The following is a 12,046-nucleotide window of genomic DNA, read 5'->3' on the forward strand; positions in this document are numbered from 1 at the left end:
TATATCAGGTCTGAAGAGGGCCTTGACTCGAAACGTCACCCATTCCTTCTCTCCAGAGATGCTGCCTGTCCCGCTGAGTTGCTCCAGCTTTTTTGTGTCTACCCACCTACAACTCGCCAGGATTTATCCTGCTCCCACCTCTCTTCCAGCTTTCTCCTCTCCACCGCAATCAGTCTGAAGAAGGGTCCCAGTTTAGAGGGATATTATCAAAACATGAGCAGGTGGGACTAGTGTAGATGGGGCTTGTTGGTCGGCATGGAAAGGTTGCACCAAAAGGGCTGTTTCCATGCATTATGACTCCATGGTCTGAAATGTCACCTATGTTCTCCAGAAATGTTCTCCTACAAATGTTCTCCAGAAATGCTACCTGACTCGCTGAGGTATTCCAATATTTTTTTTTCACAAGAATGTTTCTGGGATTCAAGGGCCTGAGCTATAGGGAGGGGTCAGCCAGGCTAAGGCCTTATTCCTTGGAGAGTAGGAAACAAAGGGGTGATTTTATAGAGGTGAATAAAATCATCACGGACATATATAATGTGAATGCAGTCTTTTCCACCAAGGAACGGGAATAAAAATACTAGAGAGCATAGGTTTAGGGTGAGCGCCAAAATACTTAAAAGGGACTTGAAAGGGAAAATTCTGTCACCTATCCTGTAAACAGTGCACAATGCACAGATGGAATGAACAACCAACCTAACTTGCCTTGGTTTGAGCAGTTACTTAGAAAATGGAGGGTACCATCTACAGAGGACAACGGCAGCAGAAAAAAGAGGGAATCTGGGTGGGGAGGGGGGATCTATTTTCAGAATATGTGTCTGAAGATGTACTGGAGGCAGATACTCTCATGGCATCTAGAAAAGTCGTTCGATTGCCGAGAATAGAAAGCCACAGACCCAAAGTAAGCTAACGGGACGAAGATAGATGGATACAATGGGTAGCATGGACATGGAAGGACTTTTATCTATGCTGTACGATTCTGAAAGTGCTCAGCGCAAGGGCTTTCCCCTTTAAACCAACTGATTAAAGCCCATTTTGACAGTTTTGCCCTTTAATTTTGAGATACAGCATGAAAACAGTCTCCTGATTTTAGTGTATGATAAACCGTTCTCCATCTGGGGTAGAAACTGGCTGTGCCTAGGTTTTGTCAACCACAAAGCTTTTAATCTTGTTGGGAGTGTTGGGAGTTTTTGACCCCAGAAAGAAAAGCTATTCTTACACTTACTGCTACTGCTTAGCATCAGTGATAGGTTTCCAAGACATCACCTCTTTGGTTAACATTGTAAGCAGCCATAAAAAGGGGGATAGACTAGATTTAAAAAAAAACTAAGATAAAAATAATAATGACATTTTATTTTTATTATGCATATTACATGCAAGAAATTCAAAATGGCAAAAAATAACAATTTATTTTCCATTGTAGCATCAAAAGTAGATCAACATATTTAAGGCACGATTCATTGTTTATACGGATATATTTGTTACAAAATTATGGTAAAAAACAGGTAAAAGCAATATTGTCTCATGCACAATTTTCAGCAATAAAAGGAAATGATGGATTTTTTCCAATGTTCATTAGTTAAAAGGTGCCCCTTCTTATTCTGTGTTGATCAGACCATGGATATTAGTAGAGTTCAACTAAACCACCTTCAGAAACTACTGTCAGCGATTACTGTATAGAAGATGTCAGAAACATACAAATGCCCTCCTTCAGGAGTGATGTGGCAAATTTTGTTTCTTGGAGATAAATGTATAGGCGATGCAACGCTACTTATTTTTGTATTTTGGTATTTCTTGCCTACAAAGGCATCTCCATTGAATGGCATTCAGAAACAATGTGATATTATAAGTGCTTTCTCAGAACTGATATGGCAACACAAACATACATGAAACTATCAGGTTTTTGAAAAGAAAGATATTTGTGCATAATTATCGAGATTTCCATGACCAATTTGCCATTATCCAGTTTTACATTTCATATTTGAAAAGTGCTGTAAAAAGTTTCCACCTTATTACTAAATAAAGTGTCAGAATTATAACAAGAAAATCCTGAGCATCCCAAAAAGAAAATTCCACCAAATTCAATTTAAAAATATATAAATTTAGGCGTGACAGTCCTAAGATTAATTTGCATTCAAGAGTTTATAGTAATTTGGAGAGTATCCAAATTATAGAGATTCCAGAAACTGCTGTACCTCCGTTATCGAGTGAATGTTTCATATCAGCTGATATCTATGGAAGTGCCACGCACCAAAGAGATCCCGGAGATCAAAACAGTAGGGCACCAGAATTTGTTTATTAAACTGTCGTCCAGCAGGGAATTCTTGGTGATTTCATCTACCATGTCTACTTTGACTTTGCTAGTGACCCAGGCTTTGGGATACACTGGGTGCTAGAGGTTTAAGGGTTTTGCCATGAACTGTTCTATAATTACAGTTTCCTACAAATATCATCAAATAATAAGCAGCATAGCGACTTTCTTGGAGTTTTTCTTTCTGTTCATATTTTTTTTATGCCAGAGCCTACCTTAATACAAACCAGGAATGGAGCTCTGGAACAAATCCTCATCACCCATCCTTACCTAGGGATTATGCTTAAGGGCCTGCCCCACTGTACGAGGTAATTCAAGAGCTCTCCCGAGTTTAAAAAAAACAAACTCGCGGTATGCACGTAGAATGTACGTAGCGGGTACGTCGGAGCTCGGGACGTCTCTTAGCGGCTCTTAACGCTAACGGCAGGTAGTCGGGAAACGCGGTAAGCTCGTGAAGATTTTTCAACATGGTGAAAAATGTCCACGTGAGCCCCAAGTACCTACGAGCGGCTATTCCCGTAATTCTCCGAGTTCGAATCAGGGGAAACTCGGAAGAACTCTTGAATTAGCTTGTACAGTGGGGCAGGCCCGTTAATGATTGAATGAAAAGAAGTCCCAAATCATTTTTTATAGGCACCCTAACTTTCCAGTGGACTGAGAGGGAAAAATAGCAGAGCAGTCTCGATGGGCCTAATACTGCTCCTATGTCTTTTCGTCTTATTTTGCGGAAAGCAATTTATTAAACTGCTTTACTAATAATACTCAAAGAGCAAACTATTCAAACCAAAATATAATCACAGATGAACAGAGGACTCGTCTCAAACCTGATTTCTGCTCGCTGACATGATGTACTTAGGAATTAAATGCGTTTATGAGCTTCCTGCACCTATTTTTCAGAAGTGAAAATTATATCACATCAAATTAGTTAAAGAGAAATCTTTGGTGGCAGAAATTTGGTTTGATAATTTTAGTAAACTTAGAAATGCAAGAGTATTTGCAATGCTAAAATAATGCTATGGGGACAAGAAGGAAGATATTTAATCTAGTTTCATATGAGCAGTTTGCATAACATTCATTGTGGTTTGAAAACAAACCTTGCAGATTTAGTTATCACAGTGTTAGCTTCCCTAAATAGATGATTATGCATTTGAGGTCCAAGACAGTAAACCATTATGCAATTACTTCAGCCAATTCCTGGCAGAAATACTGACTCAGTGTCTGGTTACAGGCAAAGAACAAGAAAAATGGGAAGCTTGGAACATACAAACATAATCAACTTTAAAATTAGGAAAAGACCATCATATCTAAAGTATCTACGTTTCTATATTTCAGTTAACCTCAAGTATATTTCACAATCATTCCTTTTTCCAAACATTAAATCATAATTATTTCTTAAATCCATCACAGGTTTTACATCAATATTTTCCTGTACCCGATGGCCCAAGAGTTCTAGCCAAAAAAAGCCATGTTCTACCCTTACTCATGACTTCCTTATTTTTAAAATTGAATTTTGGTTATTTGTGAAGAATTTCTCTTAGCAATCTAAAAATATGGCTTTGGTTGTCCAACATCTTGTGGTCTGGAAGTCCATACACAACAGCAGGAGAAGATATATTTTGTAAGACCAGGGGGTCAAGGAAATGTTTGTAGTTATTAAAAATAAACTAAAATAGCAAAAATAATAAGCAGGGTTAGCAGTGCTTTGGTATTCCAGAATAGTGATGTGCTTTCTACAGAATTTCCAGATTTTTTGCACGTATGAGTAAAATGTCAATTTATTTTAGTGACTGCTCATTTTTAGTTAGTGCCAATCTTTTACCCAAAATGGGAATGCCGAGTATTTGGTCAGGTAACATTATTGAATGGAAATTGAGTTGAACTTAGTGTAGTATCAGAAGCAAGAGCAGCTGCTCCAAAATAAAGGCAGCCACAAACATCGATAAAGAGGTTTTCATCTTGTAGCTGAACATTCTTGGTGTTATTTTACTTCATATTCTCGATCACAAGGGCGATCCCTTGGCCACCTCCAATGCAAGCTGAACCCACTGCATATTTACCTCCCCGTCGTCTGAAAAAACAAAAATGAAATAGATAAAAGTGAAATGGAAGCACTCCCCAATTATTTCTTGGCAACATTGACAACTGTGCTGGAGTTGCATCCTGCACCCATGATGATGACAACAGAAGATGCAATCTCACCGGCTCGTCCCTCTGCACTGGGAAACTTGGACAATAAAACATACGTTAGGCTGAAGATAGACACAAAATGCTGGAGTAACTCAGCAGGACAGGGACAGGCAGCATCTCTGGAGAAAATTAATGGGTGACGTTTCGGGTCGAGACACTTCGTTAGACTGATGCCAGGGGAGAGTAAGGTACACAGATAAGGAAATGTATAGATAAGGAAGTATAAGGTATGAAAACAGGACATAGGGAATGGAGATCAAGGAAAATGTAGAATAGATCATTGTTAGTTGGGAGAAGCTAACACCAAAGCAGAGATAAAATATAATCGGAGACAGTAAGCCTGGTGGGAGAACTGGGAAGGGGGAGGGATGGACAGAGAGGGAAAGCAAGGGTTACTTGAAGTTAGAGAAGTCAATGTTCATACCGCTGGGGTGTAAGCTGCCCAAGTGAAATATGAGGTGCTGTTCCTCCAATTTGCACTGGGCCTCACTCTGACAATGGAGCCCCAGGACCGAAAGGATAGTGTGGGAAAGGGAGGGGGGTTTAAAGTGTTTAGCAACTGGGAAATCAGGTAGGTTGAGGAGGACTGAGCGGAGGTGCTCAGTGAAATGATCGCCGAGCCTGCTCTTGGTCTCGTCGATATGCAGGAGTTCACACAGCGGATACAGTAGATGAGGTTGGAGGAGGTGCAAGTGAACCTGAAAAGACTGTCTGGGTCCTTGGATGGAGTCAAAGGGGGAAGTATAGGGACAGGTGTTGCATCTCCCACGGTTGCAGGGGAAAGTACCTGGGGAGGGGGTTGTTTGCGTGGGTAGGGACGAGTTGACCAGGGAGTTGCGGAGGGAACGGTCTCTGCAGAAAGGGGTTGAGATGGGAAGATGTGGCTAGTGGTGGGATCCTGTTGGAGGATTATATGCGACTAACATACTTTAGGCTGTTGTTCAGAGAATACAGCTCGGCGTTTAACACCATCATCCAATACAAACTGGTTACCAAGCTCACAGAACTGGGTCACTGCGCACCCCTCTGCAGTTGGATCCTTGACTTCCTCATCTTGACCTCAATCTGTACGAATTGACAGCAACATTTCCTCCTCAATAACTGTCAGCATGTGAGCACCTCAAGTCTGTATGCTCAGCCCATCAAAGCTGTGTGCTCAGCCCCTCAAGGCTGTGTGCTCAGCCCATCAAGGCTGGGTGCTCAGCCCCTCAAGGCTGGGTGCTCAGCCCCTCAAGGCTGGGTGCTCAGCCCCTCAAGGCTGGGTGCTCAACCCCCCCGCAAGGCTGGGTGCTCAGCCCCTCAAGGCTGTGTGCTCAACCCCGCAAGGCTGGGTGCTCAGCCCCTCAAGGCTGGGTGCTCAGCCCCTCAAGGCTGGGTGCTCAGCCCCTCAAGGCTGGGTGCTCAGCCCCTCAAGGCTGGGTGCTCAGCCCTGCAAGGCTGTGTGCTCAGCCCCTCAAGGCTGTGTGCTCAGCCCCTCAAGGCTGTGTGCTCAGCCCCTCAAGGCTGTGTTCTCAGCCCCTTGCTCTACTCACTCTATACTTGTGACTGTGTAGCCAGACACAGCTTAAACTCCATCTTCAATTTTGCCGACGACACCACAGTTGTTGGACGACTTATAAATAATGAGTCAGAGTACAGGAGGGAGATGGATCGACTAACTAAATGGTGCCAGATCAACAACCTTGCTCGTAATGTCAGTAAGACCAAGGAACTGATTGTGCATTTTGGAAGAAGAACAACAAGGATCCACAAATTGGTTATATGGTCTTCATCGATGGGACAGTGGGGGAGAATCAAAAGCTTCAAATTCCTGGGCATGCATATCTCTGAAGATTTGTAATGGATCCAGCATATTGATGCAATCCTATATAAAGCCCATCAACACCTCTACTTCCTTAGATTGTGGAGATTCGATATGTCCATGAATTCTCTCTTGAACTTCGCTAAATGTTTTCACAGGCAGATCTATGTCATTAAATTTTGAATTATTTAAACAAAATGATACACCAGTTATTATTTCTCCAAGGACAGAGCTTGCCTGGCAGTAATTATAGCCCAGTGCATCACCAAAAACTTACAAATCCAACAAACTTTCATAATATTTCACAACTGGTTTTTATTTTCCTTTTATGAACATATGAATTCATCTGCTCTCGCTAGACTGGGGGTGGGGGGGGGGGGGAGATAGACTGAAGACATGGTTTTGGTTAGCACAGATGCAATGAGCCAAATGATCTCCTCCTCTGCTGTAAATCAGGAAACAAATTTCCAGACAAAAGGAAGCAAAACAAAATCTGAAATATCTTTAAAATTGAGATCAAAATCTGTAATGTTTTAAACAAATGAAAATATTTGTGGCTCTCTTGATATTCTTGGCTGAATTTTAATTAATCTGCATCATTCCCTTTTTTAAAGAATCCATATTCCAAACTTCCTCTCTTCCTTTAAGATCCCCCTATAAAATCCCAAATTGTAACGAAATTCTTTGTCACTACCTTTTACTATCTGTTGTTTTTGGCTTTATACTATCCTTAAATACTTTAGGATGACTCGAGATCTCTTTCCTGTATTAAAATTCCTGTAAAAACTACACGAGCGATTATGTCCCAATCAATTATGCACAAAATAGCTGCGCACAATATTAGGGCATTGGACAGGAATCAATAAAGGTAATGTGATTAATTTCACAAACAAAACATTTGCAAGAGCACCATTTACTCTTCTAAAAATATTCATAGCATATAAAAATATAGGAAACATAATAGAGTCCATAAGAAGAATGATACCTTACCTTTTCTGACAGAAGTCTTCATCAGAATAGCAAATATGGAACAAAATTTCCCAAAATACATCAATTATCAGTCCTTTAGAATCCAGACAAAACCGGTATCTAAGGGACTGGTGTCAGGGATCCCTCTCAATTTAAACATATTTTTAATTTTAAAATAGTCCTTGAGCTTTAAATATTTTTGGTAGCATTGGGAGTTCCCAACATCCATAAATTGGGATAGGCCATTTAAGATCCCATTCTCAGTGGTTTATCCTGTGATTAGCATATCAGCTAAAGGAATCCTCATTCACCAAAGCTATTTGTCCCCATTAAATCTATTACCATTGCATGTTGTTATACACACACAACTTGAACATTTTGGAGCAGAAAGGAAGGAAGCTGGAAGGGTAAGAATACTGATAATAATGTTTATTCTAATTTACGAACACCTGCTGTTATTGAACTGCATTCTTTTTCTGAGCTGGTGATAGAGGCACATCTTATAATGTGCACACATTCTTGATCTTAAGTTTAGTTTTGTCATGTGTACTGAGGTACAGTAAAATGTTTTTGTTGCATGCTAACCAGTCAGCGGAAAGACAATACACGTTTACAATTGACAGTGTACAGGTACATGAATACACGTTCTGAATTATAAATGATTATTTCTAGAACTTTATATTTTTTCAGGGCAAATGAAAATGCACCCCTCTGTTACAAGTATCAGAGTTTGATGCAATCTCTCCTTGTAATAGCTTGCTTTGAATGTAGGAATATAGTTTGTAGAGAACTTGTAGTGGAACAAGTGAAAGTTCAATGCATTCAAGCTGTACTATTTTGCTACCTGATCTTTGAATATAGAAATACAAACAACAACTTCAAATAATTTTGTCAGACAAACATTCAAACAGATAAATGTATTTCTCATACCTCAGCTCATGAACTAGATGTGCTGTTATTCTGCTTCCTGATGCCCCCAATGGGTGGCCTAATGCTATGGCACCTCCATTTACGTTGGTAATTTCAGGATCCAATTTTAAAGCTTTCTGCACAGACAAATACTGAGGAGCAAATGCTTCATTTACCTTTTAGAGAAAACATAATACATAAAAATCAAGAACAGCATAAACTTTATTTTGAAATAAAATGATTTGAACAAAATAAAATATTTACCCTGACTGTTCATTTATTAAAGCAGTCATAGTGCTACAGGTACACAAAAAAGCTGGATAAACTCAGCGGGTGCAGCAGCATCTATGGAGCGAAGGAAATAGGCAACGTTTCGGGCCTAAACCCTTCTCCAGCACCTGCAGTTCCTTCTTAAACATAGAGTGATACAGTGTGGAAACAGGCCCTTTGGCCCAACTTGCCAACACTTGGGGCAACAATGTCCCAGCTACACTAATGGTCCATATCCCTCCAACCTGTCCTATCCATGTACAGTGCCCTCCATAATGTCTGGGACAAAGACCCATCATTTATTTATTTGCCTCTGACCTCCACAATTTGAGATTTGTAATAGAAAAAAATCACATGTGGTTAAAGTGTACATTGTCAGATTTTAATAAATGCCATTTTTATACCTTTTGGTTTCACAATGTAGAAATTACAGCAGTGTTTATACATAGTACCCCCATTTCAGGGCACCATAATGTTTGGGACATGGCTTCCCGGGTGTTTGTAATTGCTCAGGTGTATTTAATTGCCTCATTAATGCAGGTAGAATAGAATAGAATAGAATAGTTTCTTTATTGTCATTGTAACATGAACCATGTACAACGAAATTTAAAATGTCAGCCAGTCAGTGCAGCATTCAAACATTTCTAAAAGCTAACGATACATACAAGGTAAAATATTAAAGATAAACAACTAAATAAATATCACGGACAAAGCACGCATACACACCCAACCCTCCATCCTTCTGTCGATTCCACAGTTACCACAGTCCCTTAGTCTGTATCGCCCCTGCGTTCCTTGGCGGCTACATTTAGTGCTTTTATAGCAGTGGGGTAAAAACTGTTTTTTAGTCTATTTGTCCTTGTCCTTGTAGATCTGTACCGTCTGCCTGACGGCAACAGTTCAAACAGGGAGTGTCCGGGGTGGGAAATGTCCTTTATGATATTCTGGGATTTTTTGGTGCAGCGGGAACTGTGTAGGTCCTCCAAGGTAAGGAGAGGGCAGCCGACAATCCTCTGGGCGTTGTCAATGGCCCTCTGGAGCGCTTTCCTCTGAGCCGCTGGTGTACCACACGCATACACAGTATGTTAGTATGCTCTCAATGGAGCACCGATAAAAGGACAGCAGCAGTCTCTGAGTGATGTTATTCTTCCTGAGCACCCTCAGGAAGTGCAGTCTCTGCTGGACCTTTTTCAGCAGCGCAGTGGTGTTCACGCTCCACGTCAGGTCCTCCTCAATATGGATTCCCAGGAAGCGGAAATCCGCCACCCTCTCTACACAGTCCCCTCTGATAGTCAATGGTACCATGTCCGTTTTGTTCTTCCTGAAGTCTATTATTACTTCCTTTGTCTTTAAGGTGTTGAGGAGCAGGTTATTTTCTTCACACCACACTGTCAGCTGCTCCACCTCATCCCGGTAGGCGTACTCGTTCCCCCCGGAGATGAGTCCCACCACCGTAGTGTCATCCGCTGAGGTATAAGAGCTCTCAGCACATAGTCTTTCCTCCAGTCTATCCATCACCTTTGGAAACTTTTATTGCTGTTTATCAACAAGAGGACCAAGGTTGTGCCAATGAAAGTCAAAGAAGCCATTATGACTCTGAGAAACAAGAATAAAACTGTTAGATACATCAGCCAAACCTTAGGCTTATCAAAATCAATTGTTTGGAACATCAATAAGAAGAAAGAGAGCACTGGTGAGCTTCCTAATCGCAAAGGGACTGGCAGGCCAAGGAAGACCTCCACAGCGGATCACAGAAGCATTCGCTCTATAATAAAGAAAAATCCCCAAACACCTGTCCGACAGATCAGAAGCACTCTTCAGGAGTCAGGTGTGGATTTGTCAATGACCACTGTCCGCAAAAGACTTAATGAACAGAGGCTACACTGCAAGATGCAAACCACTGGTTAGCCGCAAAAATAAGATGGCCAGGTTACTAGTACTTAAAAGAGCAACCGCAGTTCTGGAAAAAGGTCTTGTGGACAGATGAGATGAAGATTAACTTATTTCAGAGTGATGGCAAGAGCAAAGTATGGAGGAGAGAAGGAACTGCCCAAGATCCAAATCATAATACGTCATCTGTGAAACACGATGGTGGGGGTGTTATGGCCTGGGCATGTATGGCTGCTGAAGGTACTGGCATTTATCTTAATTTATGATATAACTGCTGATGGTAGTAGCATAATGAATTCTGAAGTGTATAGACACGATCTGCTCATGTTCAAACAAATGCCTCAAAACTCATTGGCTGGCGGTTCATTCCACAGCAAGACAATGATCCCAAACATACTGCCAAAGCAACAAAGGAGTTTTTCAAAGCTAAAAAATGGTCAATTATTGAGTGGCCAAGTCACTCACCCGATCTGAACCCAATTGAGCATGCCTTTTATATGCTGAAGAGAAAACTGAAGGGGACTAGCCCCCAAAACAAGCATAAGCTAAATATGGCTGCAATACAGGCCTGGCACAGCATCACCAGAGAAGACACCCAGCAACTGGTGATGTCCATGAATCGCAGTCATTGCATGCAAAGGATATGCAACAAAATATTAAACATGACATTGCCGTGCCCCAAACAGTATGATGCTCTGAAATGGGGGGACTATGTATAAACACAGCTGTAATTTCTACATGGTGAAACCAAAATGTATAAAAATACCCTTTATTAAAATCTGACAATGTGCACTTTAACCAATGTGCACTTTTTTCTATTACAGATCTCAAATTGTGGAGTACAGAGGCAAATAAATAAATGATGGGTCTTTGTCCCAAACATTATGGAGGGCACTGTACCTATCTAACTGTTTCTGAAACGATGGGATAGCCTCAGCCTCAACCATCTCCTCTGGCAGCTTGTTCCATACACCCACCACCCTTTGAGTAAAAAGGTTACCCGTCAGATTCTTATTAAATCTTTTCCCCTTCGCCTTGATCCTATGTCCTCTGGTCCTCGATTCCCCTACTCTGGGCAAGAAATTCTGTGCTTCTACCCGATCTATTAATCTCATGATATTGTATACCTCTATAGTTCTCCCCTCATCCTCCTATGCTCCATGGAATAGTGACCCAGCCTACTCAACCTCTTCCAATAGTTCACACCCTCCTGGCAACATCCTGGTAAATATTTTCTGAACCCTTTCAAGCTTGTCAATATCTTTCCTATAACATGGTACCTAGAACTGAACACAATATTCTAAATGCGGTCTCACCAACGTCTTATGCAACTGCAACATGACCTCCTAACTTCTATACTCAATACTCCAACTGATGAAGGCCAAAGTGCCAAATGCCTTTTAGACCACCTTATCTACCGGCGAATCGACCATCAAGGAACCATGCACTTGTACTCCTAGATCCCTCTGCTCTACAACACCACCCAGAGGCCTATCATTTACTGTGTAGATCCTGCCCTTGTTCGACAACATACTTCTCTGTATTTAATTCCATCAACCATTCCTCCACCCACCTGGACAATCGATCCTGATCCTTCTGCAATCTTTCACAACCATCTTCATTATCTGCAAAACCACTCACTTTTGTTTCATCAGCAAACTTGCTAATCTAGCCCTGTATATTCTCATCCAAATCATTGATGTACATGACAA

General features: G+C 41.2%; 1 protein-coding gene across 1 annotated transcript in view; it reads right to left on the reverse strand.

The window, feature by feature from the left end:
- Nucleotides 1–1,331: 1,331 nt before the first annotated feature.
- acaa2 (acetyl-CoA acyltransferase 2) overlaps nt 1,332–12,046 on the reverse strand; it is a 49,719-nt gene continuing 39,004 nt past the window's right edge. Inside the window, exons 9-10 of the mRNA XM_055660051.1 lie at nt 8,196–8,350; nt 1,332–4,376 (exon numbers count right to left, since the gene is read on the reverse strand). Coding sequence (XP_055516026.1) covers nt 4,292–4,376; nt 8,196–8,350 — 240 coding nt within the window. The 3' untranslated portion in view covers nt 1,332–4,291. The remainder of the gene's footprint in view (nt 4,377–8,195; nt 8,351–12,046) is intronic.

Source organism: Leucoraja erinacea, chromosome 1, assembly GCF_028641065.1.
Source record: "Leucoraja erinacea ecotype New England chromosome 1, Leri_hhj_1, whole genome shotgun sequence".
Lineage (NCBI taxonomy): Eukaryota > Metazoa > Chordata > Chondrichthyes > Rajiformes > Rajidae > Leucoraja > Leucoraja erinaceus.